Consider the following 26764-nt stretch of genomic DNA (forward strand, 5'->3'; position numbering starts at 1 on the left):
CAACAGTGCTGAAGTGGAGATGGTTAAGAACATCAGGGAGTGACGATCACCAACAATCTGTCCTGGTCCACCTACGCGGACAAGATGGTCAAGAAAGCACGGCAACACCTCCAATTCCTCAGAGGGCCAGAAAAATTTGGCATGTCCACAAAGACTCTTACCAATTTGTTATAAATGCACCGTAGAATCATCCTACTTGGGTGCACCACAGTGTGGTACAGCAACTGCTCTTTCCAAGACTGCAAGAAACTGTCAACACAGCCCAGCTCATCACACAATCCAGCCTTCCATCCATTGACATGATCTATACTTGCCAGTGCCTCAGGAAAGCAACCAACATAATCACGATGCCTCTCCTCTCCTCCCCTCCCCCGCCCCGCCCCCCTCCCCCCCCCCAACACCAGTTATATTCTTTTTCACCATCTTCCATCAGATAGAAGATATAAATACTGAATACACATACAAACAAATTCAAGAACAACTTCTCTGCTCTTACCAGACTTTTGAATGACCTCTCAAATGTTAATAGGCAAAAGTGAGGACTACAGATGCTGGAAATCAGAGTCTAGATTAGAGTGGTGCTGGATAAGCACAGCAGGTCAGGCAGCATCCAAGGAGCAGGAAAATTGATGTTTCGGGCATGAATGGCTTTTGCCCGAAACGTCGATTTTCCTGCTCCTCGGATGCTCCTGACCTGCTGTGCTTATCCAATACCACTCCAATCTAGACTCTCAAATGTTAATGTTGATCTCCTTCTCTGCAATTGTATTCTGCATTCTGTTTTGCTACTTGATTCACTTCGTAAGGTATATCTGCCTGTACAGCATGCAAAACACCACTTTTCACTATCTCAATACGTGTGACAACAATAAATCAAATCAAACAGAATAGAATCAGTTATTACCCTCATTGAAACTAACTCTAAAGGCCTATGTGTTAATTAAAAGATTATAGATTTCAATGATTTAAGGCATGGATTAGCTGGTATTCATTAAACTTTGTGAAATCAACCACAATCACTGCCTAATCTGCAACTTCCTAGCCAAGTGCAATGTTATTCAGAAAGTGTTTCCCATAATCATTCCAAGTGCCCTACAACCCTTTCCCTCCTCTTTTCTCTCATCGGTATGCTAAAGTAAGAGAAGACAGTAACTACAAAATCAGTGTTGGATTCAGCTTGATAACACACACACACACATACAATTGAAGGATAATGAACAACAAACCCTTATATTCAAGACAAACATTTATTCATGGATTACTCAAAAGCTACAAACCATGGCAAGCATAGCAGCAGATATTTTCTGAGATTGGTTTCCTTCACTTTTGGTTGATTCTCTTTCCCTATGACCTGTTTCTCCCTCCTTCAACATCTTCACTTCTGAATTATGATGCCAAATATATCCGTGGAGGAAGGGAGGGAGGGAGGAAGGAAGGGAGGATGGAAGGGAGAACGAGAGAGAAAGGGAAAAAGTGAGAACAAGACAAAGCTGATAGAAAAAGAGGAAAGAATGAGTGAAAATACAGGACAGAGATGGGAGGAGAGAGAAGAGACAGAAAAGCAGGTAAGAGAGTGAGAAAAGAGAAGGGATAAGAGGGAGGGAAAAAGAGAAGGGAGAAGTGAAAGGGTAAGGAAAATGGAAAAGAGAGAGGAGAGATGAAGAGAGTGAGAAAATGCAGAGAAGGGAGAGGAGTACTGCTGAAGAAGGGGCAAATGTCAGACATCTGCACTCCTTCTCAAAGCCAATGCTTCTCTGTTTGCTTGTTTGTTTTATTCTCCAATGGTTCATCAGCAGTTTCCGCTTCAGGGGTTTTCCAGAAGTAACTTTGATACATGAATAACTTAAATTTGTGATTGTAACTTGAAGCAGTAAAAGGTGCCAGATTGAATCTGGGTGGACTTATGGCTTTTACATTCCCATCCGTCCAGGTAACCTTACACAAAAGTGACCAATTTCTGGTTCTTAGGCTGAAGGCTTGGTGCACAAAATGGTGGCAGGTGTAGGTAACCTTCAGGGCAGGTGCTTCAGTACTTCAGTGTGACCTTCCCAGAAAATGTTTGTTTGAATCTGTGCTTCTTGGTTAGAAAAAAGGGAAAAAACGTAAAATCACGGTTTGAAATTGGAAATTTGAAGTTTGAAATTATCTATTTTTGCAGCTGCTACAGTCAGAATTCAGGCTTAATTAGTCACAGGATTTTGAGGAAGGGTCACTGAACCCGAAACGTTAACTTCAATTCTGTTCACAGATGCTGCCAGATCTGCTGAGCTTTTTCAACAACTTCTGTTATTGTTTTTAAATTAGTCACAGAATGGCCTCCTGAATATCTGCTATTTAACACATCATTTACCACCTACAATTTACCTACCATCATGTGACTACAGAATCAATAGTATCAATAATGGCCAATTTTGATACAGCTTGGAAATTTAAGGAAGTAGCTTTCTATCCAATGGGAAAAGCAGAGTGCCAGGACAAGGAAAGGAACGTAAGAAATCTCGTGAAAATAGTTATTGGCCTGAATTTGTCGGAGGTGGTGCCTTTGTAAATAGCAAGCATGCCTGTTAATGGACATAGTAAATGATTAGCTCTATTTGCGAGTAGACAGTTGCCTTTGAAAGCAGTGGTACTGCTTCGCATCTGTATGCAATCTCTCATCCTGTGAAAGCACGCATTAATTTTCATATGTTGACAATTCTCAACTCTACCTGAACACCACCTCTCTCAATGCCCCTACTGTTGATTAATTATTTGACATCCAACACTGGACGAGAAGTTTCCTCTAAGTATTGGGAAGACTGAAGTCACCACAAACTGATTCCTAGCTACCAATTCCATCTTTAAGAATGGATGAAAACACTTTGGTAGCAGTTCGGAGAAGATTTACTTGTTGAATACCTGGTATGGGTGCCTTGTGTTATGAGGAAAAGTCAGACAGGCTAAGCCGAAGTGTAGATAAGCAAGAGACAACTTGATTGAAACACATAGGCTCTTAAGGGTTTTGACAATGGGCATATGGAAAGGATAATTCTTCATGTGAGAGAATCCAGAACTAAGTGTGACTCTCAAAATAGGAGGCTGCCCATTTAAGACTGAGATGAGAATTTTCTTTTTCCCCTCATAGAACGTACAAAGTTTTTCGAACTCTCTTCCTCATAAGGCAGTAGAAGCAGAATATTTTTAAGGTAAAGACAGATAGGTTCTTGACAAGCAAGGGGTTGAAAAGTTATCAGGGTATGCCAGATGTGGTGTAATCAGTCAGCCATGATATTACTGAATGGCATAGCAAGCTCAAAGGGCTGAGGAGCCTATTCTTTCTCCTAATTTGCATGTTCGTATCCCTCCCTGGCAGACATTGGAGACAAAAATCAGAGCGCCAGCAACCTTGGTGTAGGAGTTCAATCACTAAGACTGCTTATTCCACCTCCATTACCCAACATTAGTCCTGCACCATTCGTCTGCTACCGAAATCCTCATTGATGTCTGTCCAATCTGCTGTGCTTTTCCAGTGCTACATTTTTCAACTCTTGACTCTGCAGGTCTGATTAGATTAGATTAGATTAGATTACTTACAGTGTGGAAACAGGCCCTTCGGCCCAACAAGTCCACACCGCCCCGCCGAAGCGTAACCCACCCATACCCCAACATCTACATCTACCCCTTACCTAACACTACGGGCAATTTAGCATGGCCAATTCACCTGACCTACACATCTTTGGACTCTGCAGTCCTCACTTTCTCCTACTTCTATACTTGCCTATGCCAATATGTACCTGATAGCAACTTCCTGCAATATTCTAAACTCTGTAAACCTGGGATCATCCAAAACACTGCTACCAGTGTTGTCAATAAAACCAAGTCTCATTCATCTGTCAGCTCTGTGCTCACTGATCGATATTGGTTATGTCAAGCACCAACTCAAACTTAACATTTTCATCCTGATTTTCAATATTGCCCTCCATCCTTAATCTCCTCCTGCCTTACCTGCACACACGCACCCGGACCCTGTACACCTCTCCCTTCCCACTGAGATGTTTGCACTTATCTAATTCTAGCCCTTTGTGCCTCTCCAATTTCAACTGCTCCACCATTTTCAGCTGTGCCTTCAGCAGCTTGAGCTCCAAGCACTGAAATCTATCTACAAACCTTCATTACTGATGCTAGAGCTCTGTGACAGAGAAATTGCTCTTGAAGTTGGCCACAAGTTGATCTTAAAAAAATATTTATTGAAGGGAGGTGTGAAGGGTTGAGATCTGCCACCTTTCCCTGCGGGAATGCTGACTAAACACAGGATGTTGCAGCCCCTGTCCCTGTATGATTTACAGTCCAATTCACACTTATCTTTCAGTTACACATATCCTGTCCTGAGGTGGCAGCTTACTCTCACTGCTGGAACTGACTGCACACTTTGCTCAAAGTGCCAGTATTTTGGGTCACGTGTCAGCTGTGATATCCACCTCTCCTGATCTCTTGACACAGCAGCATAAGGCCTCAGTTACACATTTCACACAGCGGCTCCTCCAGTGGGTGTCCAGAATACCACCAGTTGAATCAAACAGGGTGGGAATAACAATGTACAGCTAGAGAATGCCAGAAAATTTTCATGCACTTCACAGAGGCATCAGCCTAGATTTCGATTATATTGACAAACATTTTTCATGCAAACGGCTAAATGTGTAGAATGTATATAAAGTATCACGATACAAGCTCAATTAATAATTTTAAGATTTATAGGTGGAATCCTAGAAGTCTGAGCAATTTTGGCTTTGGCAGAGTATATGTCAGAATCAAGCAACAAGTGTGGCAAGGCCCAGCTCAACATTGGGAGTAATTCACCGTAACTTTTCATAAGCATTCAAACGTCAATGACAAAGATTAGTGCTTATTAAGGGCTTGTTAATGGCATAACATGCCACATTAACATAATACCTCCCATTTTACCAAACTCGCCAAACATATTAGACAACAGGAAAACTCAAAGAAACCAGAGCAAATTTCTGGTGGATTCAGCTCACCACTTGCTCCAAACAACCTCCATGTTGGACACCAAATTCAAACATCCTAGGATATACTGCATGTGTACAGCCACATCCATAGACATCGGCATCTGACATGTTCCACTCCTAAGAACCAATTTACTGAATGCTTCTGCACTTCAAATATGGACCTAAGGGTCTATCAGTAATATTACTGCAAGGACACACATCCAGCTCACAGAATGAACCAAACTACATCTTTGGACTCTCTGCTAACTGTCATTGTACTTATACACTTTGACCATACCTGGGTGCTCACAGCATCCCTGCCTTGCATTGCTTTGTTTTCAGTTATCCCCCTCAGCCAAACATAGCAGGCTCATAACACTGCTGTGTCACTGTATCATTTAGGGCAGACACAAAGCCTGAAAACTTGTCATTTAAAGCTTGCCAATCATTTCCAGCAGGCCTCAGTCAAGAAAAGGGGACAGCTTTCACTCAAACGTTTGGCATAGTAACTCAAGGGAAGTCTGCAATACCAGTCCGACTCTGTTTGGGCAGCTGGGGAAACTAATCTCTCTTCAAAAGGGCTGAGGAACTGAATGATGGGCAATATGCCACTCAGCTGGAGTCTTTCTGTCTGATTGTGGGCAGTTTTCCTCATGGAATCAAAAAGGCAGGTATTAAAGAAGGGAAAGGTGGGTACAGCAGCAGAGAACAAGCACGAGTGTAAGGCAGTGGAAAGAGGATGATGGAACTTGCAATAGCAGAGGGTAAAATGACATTAACCCTGTTTCTCCAAATGGCTGAGACTGCTATAATCTAGGTGACAATGTTAATGCACTGCGCCGCAGAGAAATATCAGGAATGGTGCAGGGCAGCTCTGGATCAGAGGTACTCATAGGGTGTGCAATGGATATTAGTGAATTCCAGGAAACCTCGTGAGTTCTTCCAGGAACAGCAAGAGGGAAGATGGAATGGAAACCAGACGTATAATATACCATAGGGGCGGGGTAGATAATGAGACCAGTTTTGTAAGATAGAGCAAAAAAACCTGCCAGAGCTCAAAGTGAGAAACCCTCCAAAAAGCTACAGAGTTTTGATACAGACATACAAAAGGTAAGCTTAAGATTGTTCCAAGACAGTGATACATAACGATGTTGAGTCAAGGCAGATAGATGGAGTCCATTAAGTAGGTCAACTGTGGTCTCGCTGAATATGCCCAAGCTGAAATACTTACTTCAATTTACAGAATCATAGAAACCTGAAACATAGGAGGTGGTTTATCTACCTTGAGCTCTCTCTTAATTCTTAGAAAGAGGAGTTCTCTGCTTAGTCCCTTGCCTTTACTGTTCCTCTATAAAAATTCCTCATTCGCAAACATCTGTCCAACTGCCTTTTAAAACTATGATTACCTTCCATCTGGGCTGTGAAGTGAGGGAATTGAACTGACAATCGTAACCCATTTAATAACTTTTTAAAAACATGACAATTAACCAACATCTCCTGAGCTAGACACTTTGATGCATGAATCATTCATGCTAGAAGCTGGCTGAAAAGTGCAAACAAGGCCAATTCAGGGATCTTTGCTGGAGTCAGAGTTGGATCAGCTGAGTGGGTGGAAATCTCCTTCTGGTCTCATGTATGACAGCAGCTCCTGCATAAGATTGATCATCACATCAATGTATGAATAATCTTTGAGGGCGGGTCACACCATGATTATGAAAAAAGCTGAGTTCTTTTGTGTTCTCTTCCTTTAGTCTTAGAACAGGGAAAGCAGAGGCTGTTTGTATTATATTACCTTTACAACACTTTGGGGAGAGGTTGAAGAAAATGATCTGGTATTTTCTGGAGTTTAGATGAGTGAAAGGAGATCTCATGGAAACAAAAATTCATAAAAGGGATCAACCAAATAGACACAGTCTCATTAAAAAGAGCAAGCCATTTAAGACTGAGATGAGAAACAAATTCTTCAGTCAGTGGGCAGTGAACCTTTTGAATTCTGAAACCGAGAGGACTGAGGAAGCTCAGTCATTGAGTAAATTCAAGACAATGATGGACACATTTCTAGATACTAATGACATCAAGGGATGTGGAAGTAGTGTGCTAAAATGGCACTGAAGTAGATGATGATCAGCCACGATCTAGAATGGAGGAGCAGACTTGTGGGACTGAATGGTCTACTACTGCTTGTACTTTTCTATAACACAGAAACAGCTGAATTGGCCCAAGGTCGCTATGTAGATGCTTACGCCCTAAATGAGCTTCCTATCATCCTATTTCATCTCTCATTCCATCCTTTACTTCACTTCTCCACCAAATATTTATCTAATTTCCTCATACAGGTCTATGCTAGTCATCTCAACTAGTAACTATACTAGCCATCTGGAGATTAGCTCACTCAGTAAAAGCTACTGCTTATGCCTGGAATGTACGTTGGCTCATTTAGCTCACTGCTTCTCTGGATTCCAGCAAATAACAGGAAAGAGACACAAAACTCACGCTTCCATTGAATGTTGCACTTTCATTTCAGAGATCTGCTTGATTGGGTAAGAGGCTAGTGTTTGTAGGAAAGTTTCTGCAGAGTTTTCCAATGCCCGGGACACAAAAGTAGGTTTAAATAAAACTTCCAGCTCTCCTTCTGCAGTGCGTGACACACACGCATAGACACACACAAGATCTTCCTATTTCATACCCTAAAAGTAGGAGAACACACCATCTACTAAGGTAAGAAAAACTACTGAATCTTCCAGGGATCTAACAACATTCCAATTAATTAAGTTCACTTCCTATCAGTAGGCCCAGAAAATTGTGGCCCACAGGTGCAAACACATACAGTCGCAAAAGCAACTGCACGAATATTTATACACACACACCCACACCAGCAAAGGAGCACATACACCCACACACACACCCACACACATAGTGGTAGGGATACAATTGTACATACAGGTGCAACATAGACAAGCAGCCTGTTTAAGAATACAAGATTGCAGCTGCATTTGAGAGACTGTCACACTGAATAAACTGGGGAAAATTAAAAACTGAAAATAGAATCTAACATTTAAATATTCTACATGTTTAAAAAAGTAAAAAAAGAGAAGTTGTTAACCAAGCTTCATTCAATGATCCTGTTTACACTGAACACACTCAGACTGAAAGTAACACACGAGATGTGTAAGTCTGCAAATCTCTGCAAGCCTTCTGCATATTGCGGTTGCTACCTGTGCCCTTTGGAAAGGTATTTTTTTCCCCCTCACTAAGGAGCCTAGATGTTCTTAAAGTGAAGACCAAATAGATAGTTTCTAATATAATGATCAATTTGGAGGAAAACTGAAATTGCTGGAGAAACATAGCAGGTTTGGCAGCAATACCTGGTAGCAGATTTGGACAGAAAGCAAAGTTAACGTTTCAAGTCTAGTGACCCTTTCTCAGAACTCAGAATTTAGAGTGTTTACTTTAAAGTAATTCTACCACTATAAGCCCCACGCCATTCCCAACTTAATTCTGCGACACATTGAACATGAATGACTTTCAGTCATCTGTGAGGAAAACATTGGAAATCATTTCACATCTATAGCCTTCTGAACAGTGTTCCTCTGAAACATGTTGAGATGTTTTATTTTGATAAAGCTGCTGGGTAACTACAAGTTCTTGTTGTACTAGATCAATTCCCAATGGACTGAAATGGAATTGGGGAATTAAAAAAAAGTGTCCAGCCTATTGCACATATGGCTAAGTCATTGCGTCATCTAATCTGCAAATCATATCCATGTAGTAAAACAACTGGTGTTCTGAAACTCCACTGTGTACCTTTATCAAGATCTTTAAAAGGTGCTTTCATTATAGGACGCGTGACATTCTTGTTACCAATGAAGTCAGCCTCCAAGGATCCTGCAACAGCCAACCTTATTGAGTTTTATCTGGCAAAAATCAGGAGTGAAAAATTTTATCAGTCTACGGTCGACATTGCAGCTCTCGCTTGATGCTACCGATATCACCAGGGTCTCTCCAAGTAAAAGGGCTTCCTCCCTTTACACTTGCCTGGCAGGTGTAGCTGCAAGAATAGTCAAAAAACTTGAGGCTATCCAAGACAAATCTATTTTCTTAATCGGTGTTTTTGTGGCTGAACTCAACCTATCTTCCTTATGCCACTGTCACAAACTGACTGCAGAAATGTACCAAACACACTTCAACAGTACATGTGAAACACATGACTTTTACTTCCAACATTGTAGAAACATTTCAACAGCTGCAAAAATCTGTTAGGGTCATAGAGCATCCTGAGTAATGTTTTTCTAAGGCTGCTGAGGTACCATCATAAAAACAAAAGGAAGTTCAAAGAAAAAGCCCAATAATACCTTCCAGAGGGAGGACAGGTAGAGATAGGTAATGAATGTGACCTTGTCATCCACAGCCAAATAACACATTTGAAAAAAATTCTCCTCCTCAAAATAGGCCCAGTTATTATTTGTCATCTAAATAACTACAGCCACTGTCCACAAGGCAAAAATCAAGTGTGTGATGGAAACTTTGCAAATGCCTGGACGAGTGCAGCTCCTAACACAAAGAACCTCGGCACCCGAAAAAAAAAGTCCACCTGACTGACAGCACATCCACAAACATCCATTCCCTCCACTACTGATGCTCAGTGGCAGTGTACTATTGACAAGATAAACTTTAGAAATTCACCAAAACTCCTGAGACAGCTCCTTCCAAACCCATGACCACTCATCTAGAAGGAAATGGCAATACCACCATTTGCAAGTTAACCACCAAGCCACTCACCATCTTGGTGACTTGGAAATATACTGCCATTCCTTCAATATCATTGGGTCAAAATCCTCGAATTCCCTCCCAATCTGAAAAACCATGGACTGCAGTGATTCAAGGCAGCAACTCACCATGACGTTCTCAAAGGACAAATAGGGACAAGTAACAAATGCTGGCTCTGTCAGCAATGCCTACACCCCAGTGAATTTTTAAAAAGCCACAGTTCAAATGGTGTCCAAAAGACATTGTCAAAAGGAAAGGAATGACAAACATGATTCTTTGAGACTGTTCTCTGGGTCAGGGCCTAAGGGTAAATAGAGAACAGGCAAACAGTGTGCAATACTCCATTAAAAGTCTCAGGCTTCCTTCTGCTCATCAGTCCCTCTTCCTACTTGAACAAACACGATGGCTCCCGACATAATCTTCACCTGACAGATTACTTTATCCACACCTTAATGCATCATAAAAGGTAATCAAGTTTTCCCTTTATTCAAGAGACTGTGATCTCTGTGAACCTCTAGTTGTCTAGTTTCCCAGCAACAGCAGTATGAAAAATGGGTAGGGAATGACACAGTGGTAATGTCACTGGCCTAGTAACCCAGAACTTCAGGTGAACATTTTGCAGTGATGGGTTCAAATCCCACCATGGCAGATGGTGAAATTTGAACTCAATTTAAAATAAATCTGGAAAATCCATGCAACCAGTATCAACGGGCATCCTTTGGGGAAGGCAATCTGTCATCTTTGTCTGGCCTACGTGTTGAATTTTTAACTGCCTCTCGGCAAATGCTGGCACATTCTACATATCATGAATGAATCAAAAACAAAATACACCAAGTCAACTACCAGGACCTGACAACTTTTTAAGTTAGAGTCAGATAGATGTCACCCATTCATACACCGAAATGGGTAGATGGTTAAACAGTGGCCAGTTTGAACATTTAGCCATGTTCATAACTTTGTGATAACAATGTGGTACTGACAGAGTTAACCAAGTGGCAGAGTTACTGTACCAGTGTCTGACTTCAAAAGGCAGCTGATCAAAACCCAAGATTCTGTCCACTACCACAGAACAGGAAAGTCTGCAGTTGGAACTGCGGTGTGTGGTAAGTGACAGATCTCAGCAACTGCAGCTTTCATGGCACTGGAACATTCTGTGAGCGGGGAGGTACAATGTGCTGCGTTCCATCTCCTGATTTCAATCTGGTTACTAGCATGAGTGTGAAATGATGCATTTTGGAAATGTAAATAAAATGGCACAATTTTGATAAGGTATAATTGTGCAGGAAACAGAAATATAAATCAGCGAAGGTCACAAGAAAAAGTTATAAAGCTGGTAAAAAGCATGGCTTTATAACAGAAGCACAATGCAGAACTGCAAGAAAGTAATGTTAAACCTTCATCTATTATGGTTTAAACCTGCCCTAGAAAACACTGATCAATGTTGGGCATCACAGTTTGGAGGGTGGGGGGCAGGAATTGGGTACTGTCAAGAGCTTGTAGAGAATCAGATTTAGTAGAATGGTACCTTAGGGAGAAAAGGTTCAAAATGCACAATATTAGCCAATCACTTTAATCATTTTCCAGTATGTTCTCTTTTTAAGTACCACCGTACGTTTACTATTTTTAAATAATGCCTTTGTTAAATGCCAACTTCCACAGCAAGCTATTTGTACATGCATTAAAATTTCAGCAAGTAACTTACTTCTGTAGAAATTCTTCCAGTCCACATATCTTCAAGACAAAGTTGTCAACGTTTATGCCACGGAGGTTGTCATAGATGTAACAGAGAGTCTGATAAATAACTAGATCTACTGTGGAGCCCCCTGGAAAACAATGCAATGCCACAACCAGTGAACAATTTGGATTCATATTTAACCACTAACTCAGTTCAAGATCTCTCAAACAAATATTTTCAAATAAAACTTGACATTGAGCCAAAAAGAATATGATAGGACAAGTTTAAAAAAAGGCTTCGTCAAGGAAATAGATTTTATTGAGGACTTTAAAAGGTGGGGAAATGGAGAAATAAAGAATTTTAGGGAGTAAAATCCTGAGCTTAGAATCTGATCAGTTGAAATAGCAAAGTTGAAGGCATGACTGCCCATGGAAGAACAATGAAAATAGAGCCCAGGGCACAAGGTCAGATTTGGAGGAGAACAGAATTCTAAGATGATGGTAGGTCAAGATGAGGTTACAAAATTAAGAAGGGGCAAAGCCACTGAGGAATATGAAAGTGAAAGACAGAATTTCAAATACAAGGATGACATGTGATGTGACAGCAGAGTTTTGTGAAGTTTTACAGATGGTACAACATAGAAGCTCACCAGGAGAGTTTAGACATAAATAAAGGTCAGATTGTAGCAGCAACAGATGATATGAGGCCAGGGCAGAGACAGGTGATGCTACAGAAACAGAGCTAGGAGGCTTTTGCAGACCAGCAGCTTTACAAATGCTACAACAATAAACTGAGGAAAACCCTGAGATAAGGGCCCTAGAACCTACATCACGTGTGCCATTGCTCGGGCAGACACACCCATCTGCACTGAGCTCTCTAAAGAGCAGGTTTGTTTTTAATCTAAGATGCAACGAAAAAAATAATGAGTTCCTTCAGCATCAGATATTATCTTTCATTCATTTAGCAGCTCTTTGAGTGCATAGTTTGCTCCACATGATATGAGCAGAAACTGGGATTAAAGACATAAATAGCAGTATACCTGATACCAGTGATTTGCGAGGCTTTAAGTAGCATGTGCTCTCCATTTGTTAACACACATTACAATGCACAGGCAGGGAAAACCCACAATTTGGTCACACTGATATATTAGCCGGGCAGCATATTATGTCATTGCTGAGGAATCAATTTAGGTAAGTGGAGATAATAAAATTCTAAAAATGCATACAAATCTCCCCTCTAATAGGGCAATTCTTGTGAATATCATTAAGCAGACAATAGATACATGTAGAATAAATTGACTGGTCTACTGAAGTATTGCAGTTTTTTGCTTATTTTTGGGTGTTAATTTATTTCAGTTGCACTAAACTGCTTCAGTAACCACCTGATGAAGGAGCAGTGCTCCAAAAGCTAGTGTGCTTCCAATTAAACCTGTTGGACTATAACCTGATATTGTGTGATTTTTAACTTTGTACACCCCAGTCCAACACCGGCATCTCCAAATCACTCTTTCATGCCAGTTGCCTGAGGCGGTCGTCACCTTTTCCTATTTGAAACAAATGAAAATGCTAATTTCTTGTAACACATTGATTGAAAGGGAACATTTATTGTATAAAAAATTCCCTGTCCAGTATTCGAGTCATGGAGTCATACAGCACGGAAAGACTCTTCAGTCCAACCAGTCCATGTCGAACATAATTCCAAACTAAACTAGTCTCATCTGCCTGCTTTGGCCATACACTTTCAAACCTTTTCTATTCAAGAGTAGCTTTATTTCTCAATTCTACCATATACAACTGATACAGTAAAAACAAGATGGCATTCTTCCAGGACCAAGGTGCTACATGGACAACACGAATTACACAAGAGTACAGTCATACAAAGGCAGCATAAAGTGCATAAGAAAAGTGCAAAACATGCACAGCATAGTAATTCCTGACAAGACAAGACAATAAGGCATACTGGTGAACAAATTAGAGTGTAATAATGAATGATCATTAATAAAGCATTATTTTAGCGATAATTCAAAAAGTCATGCAAAGAATTGCAGATGGAATGGAATGTGTTCATACGTGTTAAGGAGACTGATGGTTTAGGGGAAGAAACCGTTGCACAGTCTGGCGTGAGAGACCGAATGCTCTGGTACCTTCTGCCAGATGGCAGGAGGGAGAAGAATTTGAATGAAGGATGCGTGGGGTTATCCACAATGCTGCTAGCCTTGCGGATGCAGTATGTGGTGTAAATGTCTGTAATGTAGGCAAGAGAGACCCCAATGATGTTCTCAGCTGTCCTCACTATCCATTGTAGGCTCTAATGATCTGAGATGATGCAATTCCTGAACAGGCAGTGATGCATCTGCTCAGGGGACTCTCCATGAACCCTCTGTAGAATGTGGTGAGGATGGGAGGTGGGAGGTGGGTTTTCCTCAGCCTGTGCAGAAAGAAGAAACACTGCTGAGCTTTCTTGGCTATGGAGCTGGTGTTGAGGAACCAGGTGGACACCAAGATATCTGGTGCTCTTCATGATCTCCACAGGGGAGCTGTTTATATCCAGTGGACAATAGTCGCTCTGTGCCCTCCTGAAGTCAACAACCATCTCTTTCATTTTGTCCACATTCAGAGGCAGGTTATTGGCTCTGCACTAGTCCATTAGGCGCTGCACCTCCTCTCTGCATGCTGACTCATTGTTCCTTCCAAAGGGATGCACAACAGTTGTGTTATCAGTGAACTTAATAATATGATTCGAGCTGTGATTCACTGCATGGACGTAAGTCAGCAAGTGAACAGCAGTGGACTGAGCATACGAGGTCAGTGTGTGGTGTTGGAGATGCTGTTCCCAATCCGGACTGACTGAGGTCTCCTAGTCAGGAAGTCCAGGATCCAGTTACAGAGGGAGGTATACAGGCCCAGCAGACTCAGCTTTCCAATCAGGTGCTGAGGAATGATGGTGTTGAATGCAGAACTGAAGTCTATGAACAGTAATCTGAGATAGGTGTTCTTCCTGTCCAGGTGGGTGAGGACCAGATGGAGGGTGGTGGAAATGGCATTACCTGTTGAGAGGTTGGGACGATATGCAAACTGCAGGGTGTCCAGTGAGGGGGGGGGACAGCAGGGTCTTAATATGCCTCATCACAAGCCTCTCAAAACACTTTAATGATAAAAAGTATTAGTGCAACGGGGTGGTGGTCATTGAGGCAGGATACTGAAGACTTCTTTGGCGTGGGGACGATGGTAGCGGTCTTGCAGCAAGTTGGAACTATGGCGCAGCTCAGGGAGATGTTAAAGATGTGCATGAGAACATCTGCCAGTACGTCAGAGCATCCTGAGTACTCTGGTAGGGATGTTACCTGGTCCAGCAGCCCTACATGGGTTGACTCTGCATAGGGCTTTCATGTACTTTACATACTTATCCAAATGTTTTTTAAATGTTGTAATTGTACCCACATCCTCAGGATTTTCATTCCACGTAAGAACCACCCCCTGTGTAAAATATTTGCCTCCATGTCTTTTTTAAATCTCTCATCTTAAAGATGCACGCCCTAGTCTTGAAATCCTCCATACTTGGGAAAAGACAACTACTATTCATTCTATCCATACCCCTCATTATTTAATAAACTTCTTTAAGGTTGCCTCTCAACCTCCTACCTCCAGTATAAAAGTCCCAGCCTTTCCAGTCTTTCATTATAACTCGAACCTTCCATAGCCAACAACATTCTGCTAAATCTCTTCTGTACCCTCTCTAGCTTAATAATATCTTTCCTACAACTGGACGAGCAGAACTGGACACAGTATTCCAGAACAGACCTCACCAATATCCCATACAACCTCAACATGATTTCCTCTCCTCTCTTCTGAAGGGACTGTCATGCTGGTGTAAGGTTCAGTAGATGCCAGCTGCCATTTTGTATCCTCCACAAAGTGGCCTATCTTCAACTGTGAGCTGACCCCAACAGGGTATGAGTGTCAGGGTATCAGGAACAGGACACATTCTGTCCTGAACTGATCAGTAATCAAGACAGGAAACTCTTGCAGATTTTCCCACCCTAGCCCAGATGAGCACAGATATAAGATTTGTCTGTCTATTAGCCACGTCCCTGGCTCAGATTGGCTAACACCACACATTGAAAATCAAACCTCGGAACTTTTCAATTATATAGCACTGTCGTTGAGTGGGTTTATTTACTGTGGCACTGAAATCAGCACCTGGAAGAGGATTGGGCCATTCTTTAAGGTCGCCGCTGTGGCTAGATTATGGGGTAATGTTTGTAAAGATGCAATAATAGAGAAATCATGTTGTAATTTGCAGTTAGTCCATGCCAGCAGTGGCTTGGGATCATTGCCAATCTAAACAGATAAACAGCAAAATGCTGTCTTGTTCTGGCCTTGGAGCTGTCTGCACCAAATTCATCTGGGGTATGATTTTAACTGCTCAGCGGGAAATGTTAAACAAAAACCAGACACCTCCAAAAGTGCGAATGATAGGTTTATGTGCATCATTGGCTTATACCCAATTATAGATATTGATGTCTTGGTCATGAACAGAAATGAGAGTAACCCAAAAGTCAAGTCAGTAAGAGATGTATGGAGAGGTCAGATGAAAAACCCAGTGATATTTGAATGCTGGGACTCAAAACTTCATACATATGTACGTACAAACTAGCAGAATAGGTCATTCAGACCCTGCTCTGCCAATCAATGAAATCATAGCTGATCTGTTTGTTTTTCAAATTCCACATTCCCATCTATCCTGATAACCTTTCATTCCTTTGCTAAACAAGAATCTATCCATTTGTTGTCTTAAAAATATTCAATAATTCTTATTCCATCATCTTCTGCAGCAGAGTTCCAAAATTGCCTCACTCTCAAAGGAAAAATAAAGCCTCCTTATCTCTGGCCTAAAAGAGATAATAAATGAGCAACATAATTAAATAAATAACATATTTCACAGAAGGAAAAAAGAAAGTCAAACTCATAATGATAAGTTGGAGACAAATTAGTTTCAGGAAACCTGTTGATGCCATTGATTTACAGTCTTATGTGAATCACAGGGTAAATACAAGCATTATCTGAGTCCAAATACAGTAGTAACTACAGAAAACACTATGTTGAAATACTCCAAGGCGTTTCCTGTTAATAAGTTCAGTGATTCAAAGAACAAATAGATTTCCAAGATGTACTGTATTTAACTGGACAAAAATCATTCAACATGGAGCTCCTGTAATTTGGTTTCTCATTAGCATAACAGAGAAAGCTTCTGTTAAAAACACACACACACAAACACACACAAACCACTACACTCCTTTGAAATAAATAACACTTGTAATCCTGGCTACAATTAGATGTTTCGATTGAACAACTGGAATAGCTCTGGACCAAATTCAAAACTCACCATCACATGTGAATGTAAGCGGCTCGGACAGACTGCTGGCAGACACAGTAACTTTCACACTGATGCCATCTCCATGTTGGTCATTTCGGATGACCACTGGACTCCAGATTAATCCCATGTTTTCTGTACTATCACAGGTATAGCTGCTTCGAAGCCTAAAGATAGAAAGAACAATTATCACAGGTGATTTGGTGGTGGGAAAAGCCATTCAGTTGTATATGATAGCATTTCTGGATATAGAAAGAACAAAATTGTTGTGCAGAGTGTCCTTCTTTCTCTAAGCCAGAAGGCCTGGATTCAAGTCCCGCCTGTTCTCGTGGCATGTCAGAATATACCTGCACAGGTTGATTACAAAATACCTAGAAAGAACAATTAGAGAGTTTGAATCTTTCTCCATTACCTTTCATAACAGGATTTCACTTAGAACTCCTGACAGAACTCCTAACTACACAAACTACAATCTACATGGACCCAGTCAGGGGTACAATCTACATGGATGAATGTGTGCAGTTCTAACAACACCAAGAGCTTGACACCATTCAAGACAAAGCAGTGCCTTTGACAGGTACCACAACAAACACCTTCAACATTCACTCCCTCTATCACCAATGCACAGTGACATCGACAAGACGCACTGCAAAACCACGAGGTTCTTTAGGCAGCACCTTCCAAACCTCTAGATTCTACCACCTAGAAGGTCAAAGGTAGCAAAGTTAAAAATCACAGAACATCATGATATAGTCCTTCAGGTTTATTTGGAAAGACTAGCTTTCAGACCGTTGCTCCTTCATCAGGTGGTTGTGGAATATAAGATTGTAAGACGGAATTTATAGCAAAAGTTTACAGTGCGATGTAACTGACATTATACCAACTGTAAACTTTTGCTATAAATTCTGTGTCTTACAATCTTCTATTCCACAACCACCTGATAAAGGTGCAGCACTCTGAAAGCTAGTGCTTCCAAATAAACCGGTCAGATTATAACCTGGTGTTGTGTGATTTTTAATTTTGTATACCCCAGTCCAACACTGGCACCTCCAAATCAAAGATAGCAGAGACATGGGAAAACTACCAACTACAAGTTCCCCTCTAAGTCTCACACCATTCTGACGTGGAACTATATCACCACTTCTCAATGATGTTGGGTCAAAATCCTGGAACTCCCCTGCCAACAGCTTCATGTATGTACCTAAACCTCAAGGGAGGGGCATTCCACCACCTTCTCAGGGGCAATTAAGATGGACAATAAATGCTAGCCTAACAAGTATTATCTATATCCCATAAACAGATTTAAAAAATACTGGATTAGTTAAATCATGAATGACACAGAATGTACAGATTATATTATAAAACAATTTTAGTCTTTCAGACTATCAGTTTTTAAATTAAGGCATGAGCAATGTGGTTCTCTCAGATGGAGGAATTCCTTGGCACTGTTTTCAGGGTACTCAGTTCCTCTTCAATACTTTACATGAAAGACCATTCGTCATGTGTGGCCCAAGACAATTGAGTGTCACCTGGCATGGTGCATCACAATTAAGTATGATTACGGCCCTTATTACATATCCTTAGAGAAGAGTCATGAAACGGTGACTGTGACACAGATTCTCTCATATTCTCCATCCAGAGCAATAAGGAACTGAGGTTAAATGCCATATCCTCATTCTTAACCAGCTGAGATCATATAATTCAATACAGACCAGAAATCAAACCTGAAACCCAGAGTATGACGCAAGTTTGACGTTGCTTTAGCAAGCTCATTTAATAAGGAAACTTTCTTTAAATTCTTGACAGAAATAAAATGGGACCACCAGCATGGGCCGGATAATAATGGAAACTATCCAATGTTTGCTCATCTGTTGTTGATTTCATAAAGTTAATTTATAAAAAGCAACATAGTTAAATCAAATCTACTTTGCTATCAAATTTCCAAATACATCTGATACGATTAAATAAAACAGTGTTGAAGAAATCTTCTATGGAGTATAAACACCAACATAAACTGGGTCAAATAGTCCATCTATATGAAACTCAACATTGAAATTGCAAATTTGACTTTGTTGAGAAAAGTTATTCTAGTTTCCATTTGAATTCCCTTCCAGCTCCAAAAATATGATTTCTCTTCAGCTAAACAATGAAGGCATGCAAAGTAAACAGATGTTTTCTAGAGTTGGATAATGGTAAAAATGCATGTACTATTGATATACAACATCCATAATCTAATTTTAACACTCAAGATCTTCAAGGGAAAAAAAAGTGACTTTTTAAAAGAGAATAAATACTGACTTAAAATGGCTGCTGTGATCACCTGACTACAGATTCAGGCAAGTCATAGAGAAGTACAGCATGGAAACAGACCCTTCAGTCCAACTCGTCCATGCCGATCAGATATCCCAACCCAATCTAGTCCCACCTGCCAGCACCCAGCCCATATCCTTCCAAACCCTTCTTATTCATATATCCATCCAGATGCCTTTTAAATGTTGCAATTGTACTAGCCTCCACCACTTCCTCTGGCAGCCCATTCCACAAATGCACCATCCTCTGCATGAAAAAGGTAGTGGGCGTTTGGAAAGCATTGCCAGCAGAGGTGGTACAGGCAGGCACAGTAGAATCATTTAAGATGAGTCTGGATAAATGCATGAGTAGATGGGGAGTAGAGGGATACAGATGCTTGGGAATTGACCGACAGATTTGGACAGTACATTTGGATCGGCTCAGGCTTGGAGGGCTGAAGGACCTGTTCCTGGGCTGTAAATTTTCTTTGTTCTTTTATACATTTCCCTTCTCACCCTAAAACTATGCCCTCTAGTTCTGGAGACCTTGTTTATTTACCCTATCCATGCTCCTCATGATTTAATAAACCTCTATAAAGTCACCCTTCAGCCTCGGACAGTCCAGGGAAAACAGCCCGAGCCTATTCAACCTCTTCCTATAGCTCAAATCCTCCAATAATATACTAAACTGCCTGCACTAAAATTGTTATCTCCGTGTATTTTCCATAAGGATCGCTGGTCAGAAAAGAATCAGGACTCATGACGGACGGTGAAGGGACTGGGGAATCTTCTATTCTCAGCACTGCTGCCTAATGGTTTGAGCTCAAAATGTTGTTGAAAATAAATAGGGGAGCAACGCGGAGGGGGAATGTGGAACAAACACATTTAAGCAGAGCTGGAATTCCACTGAGCTTGTTTTCTTCCCATGTAAACTCTGTTACAACCAGGGCGATTGATCTTCAAAACCCCTTGGGTTGGTTGCGGTGAATATTTTTTTTTCTTTTCTTAGCAAGCATTGAAACCAGATAACTAAGTTAATATCAAGAAATTTACTTCTCCTGTTTAGTTCCCACGTGTATAATGATTTCAAATATTTGGAGATGAAAAGCTCACCTGCGAGTCAGCCAGTGGAAAGACTCCAGAGTGAGACTCCGGAATACAAAGTGAACTATATTTCAACAGCTGCTTTTGAGAAGCAAAGCAGAAAACAGGAAAAATGCATTAGAAACAATGGAGTTTGGAATGTTTTCTCTCTTTCGCCTGATGCTTCATCATCTTTCAAAAGAAGTGTCTAGTGAAAACACAACTTTGAAAACAACCATTCACCGAGCTCACTAGGATTCTACAAATTTCAATATCACTGAGGTAACAGGTAAAATCCCATGGACTCAGGTTTCACAGCCACAGCTCCTGGAATTTAAAGCTGTATCTGCTTTTATTGCCCCTTTATAGTGGACACCTCTCCTGTAGTATTAAGCATATTAACTGTTTAAGCCTATGTTTGATGCGATTTACTTTCAACGTTAGAAAGTAATAAAATTCCTTATCACTTTAAAAAACCTTGAAATTGGCTGTTTCATTTCGATCCAGTTGACGAGGTTTTATAACTGCTTGCTAAGAAGAGAAATAAAAACATTCATTCATCGCAACCAACCCAAGGGGTTTTGAAGAGAGATCAATCGCCCTGGTTGTAACAGAGTTTACATGGGAAGAAAACAAGCTCAGTGGAATTCCAGCTCTGCTTATATGTGTTTATTCCACATTCCCCCTCCACGTTGCTCCCCTATTTATTTTAAACAACATTTTGAGCTCAAACCATTAGGCAGCAATGCTGAGAATAGAAGATTCTTCAGTCCCTTCACCGACCGTCATGAGCACTGATACTTTCCTGACCAGCAATCCTTATGGAAAATACACAGAGATATCAAATTGCTCTGATGGTGGGTAAATTTCTCTGGGTCAGGACAACTTTTCTCCTAGGAATTTCTCACATTCATAAAATATTATTTTAACTGCCAGAAAAAAAAGACTCCAACCCAAGAAATCAAGGCTAGATTCCAATTCGGACCTTATTGAAAAAGCCTACTGTGCTTACCCATGAGCTCCAGTAGCTCATAGCTAAATGTCTTATCATAGAATATCAAGAACAGCTGCATCAACGGATTTGGAATAAGGTATATTCCACACAAACTTTCAGAATCAAACAAGGCACACTATTCTCATGCATAACACCATCACATTGAAATCCCAATCCAATTTATTGCCATCTGGTATTTCAGAATTATGAAACTTGATACTTTTCTCAATTTTTTCTTTCTCCATCCAGCAAGCTACATGCTTCTGAAAGCAAATTATGATTTCATTTCATGTTGTCCTTCTTTACTTGGCTTCCCAATAAATGAGAACAAACCCTCACACAGAGTTAAATTCAGTCTTCTCTAATCATTGTTTACACTTGATTTCCCAATTTGATGTCTCATTTCTTAGTTTGATCTGAATTGTGCACTAATTCAACTTTTTGTTTTAAAAAGTGCAAGCGAGTTATTACAATATTGGTACATCAGTAAGACAATTTTACTTAAAAAAGGACAAATACACACACGAGGGCAAATACTGCCCTGCTATCTAAGGTCAATAAAGCAAGAGTCTCATAAAAGATAATTACACATCCAGCATGTGACAGAACGCTGCAACTTCTTCATTCCTCTCTTCTGAAACCTCCAGTAGCTCATAGTTCCATGACTCATAATTCTGCTGCAAGGTGCTCTGTTGATAGAAAAAAAGTACTGCAACTGACAGAGAAATGAAACCAATTGTAATGAGCATTAACTTTGCACTTAATTTATTTATTCAATTGCAACATATAACTAGGTTAATATTAATGAACTCAATTAAAGAAACAATTGCCTTTAATTGTACATGGGCCAAACTGCAGCTTGATGCCCCGGTGAGGGGTCTAATATAAATGAAAGAACTTCATGTGCATCACTGTAAATTAAAGCAGATTTCAGAAAGAATCAAATGGCTAACGAAAGGCTAAACAATAAAATTACAATGTTGCCCTGTTTCCACTTCTGTATCATAATAAAAGCCATTTTGCTCAGGCCAATGTTATTTCTTTTCTTATTTTGCACAAAGATGCCATTTTGTATTAAGCCACAAGACACTTTGGTAGTTGTCTAACATTAAGTATACTCAACTATTCCTTCAGCAAGCTATACCACAGTTAGAACTTGAATTTTTGAGAGCTGTTTGTTCAATTAAAGGCTAAAAGCTAGATGTAAGCCTTGGCATATTGTTTTAACACATTTAATATAATTGATGTCTCCTTGTTTTAGAGCAGCTTCAGAAGCGTTCTATCCCATACTTCTTAATGGTACCACACAGGATGGTAAAGATCAAGGTACATAGAATTATGGGGAACGAGATGGTTATAGGAGATGGGAAAACAAACGCATGACAAATTAAGTACATTCAAGACATGCCACATCAAAATTGTTCATACGCAGATCCGAAGCAATGGGGTGCACAAAACATTATAGTCACAGTCGATAAAATGCTCCACTGAATCAGCGATCTAATGTGTTTTGTCACACTAGCCGAATACGATTCATTGGAATCTACAAGCATCGAGGCTTCACACGGTTTTCCAATAAATAGTGGAGTTAATACTCCCATTATATACCAGATGATTAGATTCCCTACAATGTGGAAACAGGCCCTTCGGCCCAACAAGTCCACACCGACCCTCCAAAGAGCAACCCACCCAGAGCCATTTTCCTTCTGGTTAATGCAGCTAACATTTTGGGCAATTTAGCGTAGCCAATTCATCTGACCTGCACATCTTTGCACTGTGGGAGGAAACCGGAGCACCCAAAGGAAACCCATGCAGACCCGAGGAGAATGTGCAAACTCCACACAGGCAGTCATTCAAGGCTGGAATTGAATTTGGGACCCTGGTGCTGTGAGGCAGCAGTGCTAACCACTGAGCCACCATGCCACCCCTATTATAATGCCACCACCATTACTCACCTGGCTGGTGATTCTAAAACCAGGAGGGGATAATCTCATGAAAAGGAGTAGAACATTTAAGACAGAGAGGAGGAGGAATTTCTTCATGCAGAGGTTTATAAAACTTTGAAATTCTCCACACGAGAGCTGTAGAAGCACAATCATTATGCAAGATGGCAATAGATACAATTTTCAAGTAGATAGATAGATTTTTGGAGACTGATGACATCAAGGGATAAAGAATAGTGTAGGAAGAGGTCACTGAGGTGGATGATCAACCATGATCTAATTGAATGGTGAAGCAGGCTGAATGGCCTCCTGTTCCTTTTCTTAATGGTATGGCCAGCTCATTACTATCAATTTCTAGGAAATATTAGATTTAAGATTTGGAGATGCTGGTGTTGGACTGGGTGAACAAAGTTAAAAATCACACGCACCCGGTTATATTCCAACAGGTTTATTTGGAGGAAGTAGCTTTCAAAGCACTGCTTCTTCGTCAGGTGGTTGATGAATCACCTGATGAAGAAGTGGCACTTCGGAAGTTAATACCTCCAAGTAAACGTGCTTGACTGTAACCTGGTGTTGTGTGATTTTTAAACTTAGAATTAAAATGTGTAACTAAAGAAAAAGCTAGATTATAAGTCATATGGAGATGTATTTATTTTCAAGTGATATAATCAGCAGCCATCCTATTTCTCCATTGAATTATGAGGAAGTTGATAGGCTGTTCAACAGTAGAGACATCACAACCAAGCAAGAGTTTGCTATTCAGTGACTTCAACAAAACGGTGAATTGGTGACTGAATTGCCTTCTCCCCACCCAAACATCATTAAATTGCATTTCCTAATTGATTTGCAACTTGGGTCTGACTAATCAAATCTGGGACAATGCAGGTCTATATTTATTTTTAATAAATAAGTATTTTAAACATTTTGCTGAACAGATCTTTCTGCTTAAGGTTAAGACTCAAACAAGGTGATAAGTGCATCATAATTTTAAATTTTCTGCAATTGCCTAAACGTAAGTAGCAATTCTGAATTTAGGGGGTTACCATAACATTATCTATTGACATATTTGTAGAAGCAGAGAGAAATGTTTTTATATACATTTAAACCCAGAGGGTCGGTGTGGACTAGTTGGGCCAAAAGGCCTGTTCCCACACTGTAGGGAGTCTAATCATCTCGTATATAATGGAAGTATTAACGCCACTTCACTATTTAATGGAAAACTGTGAGAGGTAATTTAATAAGAGATAAGGCTGAGTGACAAATCCTTAAGACATTTGCAAGCGTACGATAAAGATAAGGTGGACAAAAAGAATAGATCATCACTTGTGAAAGGAGAAAACTAGGGGTCAAAACAGTCACTATGAAAATTCAGGATAAGCTTCTTCAGCTAAAAAATTATTACAATGTGAAGCTCGCCAATGGGTAGGGAGGTTATGCTGAAATTGAGTACCGTTCCAGGCACACTCTGGATGTGAGCAAGTTTGAGAGTGAAGACATTTACAAAAATTGTTTCAGGGATTAAAAACCTTCAATGGAGGATGGGACTGCTTTCCTTGGACAAAGGGCAGAGGAGAAATTTGATAGAAGTTTCAAAACGATAAGGAGTCTGAATAGGGTAGGGAGAAACTGTTCCTGCTCGTAAAAGAATCAAAGGACCAGAGGGCAGTTTTAAAGTGCTTTACAAAATAAACTCTTTCACATAGTGAGTTCTGGGCACGTTCAATTGAGGCATTCGAGAAGACATTGGAATGATCGTTTAAAAATAGAAATAATGTTCAGGGCTGTGGGGTGGGGATAAAAAAAGCAGAAGCATGGCACCAAGCTAAAATGTTCAGAGCTGGTGCAAACGTGATGGATATAATGACCTCCTTCTACACCATATCAATTCTGTTGTTACTGCAAGTAGCAGTTGAGATAACAAATGATATGTAGGTGCATTAAGGGGAATCTGAATACACACAAAGGAAGGATATTATTAAATTGGAAACGGTAGAGAAACGACTTTAAAGGATATTACAGGAACCAGAAGGTTTCAGTTATAAGGAGCTGTTGGATAGATAGGGACTTTTTTCCCTGAAGCAGAAGAGTTAAGGGGTGACCTTATAGAGGTTTATAAAGTTATGAAGCATTGAGGTGGTAAATAGCAAAAGTATTTTCCCTAGGTTAGGGGAGTTCTAAACTAGAGAGCAGTCAGATTATATAGGACAGAACCAAACCTTTTGGTCCAACCAGTAATGCCGAACACAATCCCAAACTAAACTAATCCCACTTACCTGCGCTTGGCCCATATTCCTTCGAACATTGATTAGGTACTTACCTAAATGTCTTTTAAATGTTGTAACTGTACCCACACCCACCACTTCCTCTGGAAGTTCATTCCACATACGAACCAGTGTAAAAACAAAATTGCTCATGTCTTTTTTAAAATCTTTCTCTTCTCACCTTAAAAATATATTCCCAAATCTTGAAATTCCCCACCCTATGGAAGAGGCATCTGCTGTTCACTTTACCTATCCCCATGTTTTATAAACCTCTACGGTCACCCTCAACCTCCTACGCTCCAGTGAAAAGATTTACAGTCTATCTAGCCTTTCCTTATAACTCAAACCCTCTATTTCTGGTAATATCCTGGTCAATCTCTTCTGAACCCTCTCCAGTTTAACAATATTCTTCCTGTAACAGGGCAACCAGAACTGGATATGTTGAGGGGGGGGGGGAAAAGATTTAAAAGGGACCTGACGGGCAACTTTTTCGCACAAATGGTGGTTCATAGAATGAACTACCAGAGGAAGTGGTGGGGGCAGATAGTTACATTTAAAAGACTTTTGGACTGGTACAGTAATAGGAAAGTTTTAGAGGAATATATGGGCCAAACGTAGGCAAATGGGACTATTTAGTTTGGAAAACTTGTGTCGGTGTGGACAAGTTGGACTGAATGTTCTTTTTCCGTGCTGTATAAATCTATAAAAGGAGATGGTACATAAAGTAAAAGGAGACCAGTGTGGAACAAAAACACCAGCATGGATCAGATGAACCAAATGACTTATTGAAATTTTGTGCATTGACATAAAATCTTGTATGGCATTTGCATTGAAATCAAATTACCAATTAAGGTAACACTATCTCACCATCACAGTAAAACTCTACATTTTTTTCCTGTAGTTATCTTCTCGTAATTAGCAAATTTGCATTAAGATGAGCTGCAAACAAGTTGTTTGCAAATGCAAAGGGAAACCTATTTCAGACAGCAATGATTAAGTTTCTGTTAATTACAAGTGCAGGGATGAACTAATCTGAGTGCCTGTGTGGCTCAGGCGGAGCACGTTTCTTCAGGACGGTTTGTATTTTTGATTTGGTTTTAGTTCCAGCCCCAGCCCCGGGCCCGGGCCCAGGGTCTCTCCCCCAGGCCGCGGTGACCATGGAGACGGTGAGCGGGCCTCGCGCCCAGCGTATTCCCGCCGCTCGGTAACGGAAAAGCCCGAAGCTCAGCCCCGCGGCCACCGCCACCAGCTCCAGCAACATCCCCGAGCCACCGTCATTGCCGCCGAGCAACCGACTGTCCGTCAGGTGTTGGGGGGGGGGGGGGGGGGGGCGGTGAGAGGGCGGTGAGAGAGGAGAGTGGGTGGGGGGGAAAGAGAGTGGAAGTGGAGGGGGAA

At 40.7% G+C, this 26764-nt stretch overlaps 1 protein-coding gene across 1 annotated transcript in view; it reads right to left on the minus strand.

Moving 5' to 3' along the window:
* pik3c2b (phosphatidylinositol-4-phosphate 3-kinase, catalytic subunit type 2 beta) overlaps nucleotides 1–26764 on the minus strand; it is a 169679-nt gene that overhangs the window by 118023 nt on the left and 24892 nt on the right. Inside the window, exons 3-5 of the mRNA XM_072563818.1 lie at nucleotides 21754–21854; nucleotides 16813–16967; nucleotides 11455–11575 (exon numbers count right to left, since the gene is read on the minus strand). Coding sequence (XP_072419919.1) covers nucleotides 11455–11575; nucleotides 16813–16967; nucleotides 21754–21854 — 377 coding nt within the window. The remainder of the gene's footprint in view (nucleotides 1–11454; nucleotides 11576–16812; nucleotides 16968–21753; nucleotides 21855–26764) is intronic.

The sequence above is a fragment of the Chiloscyllium punctatum genome, chromosome 45, assembly GCF_047496795.1.
Source record: "Chiloscyllium punctatum isolate Juve2018m chromosome 45, sChiPun1.3, whole genome shotgun sequence".
Taxonomy (NCBI): domain Eukaryota; kingdom Metazoa; phylum Chordata; class Chondrichthyes; order Orectolobiformes; family Hemiscylliidae; genus Chiloscyllium; species Chiloscyllium punctatum.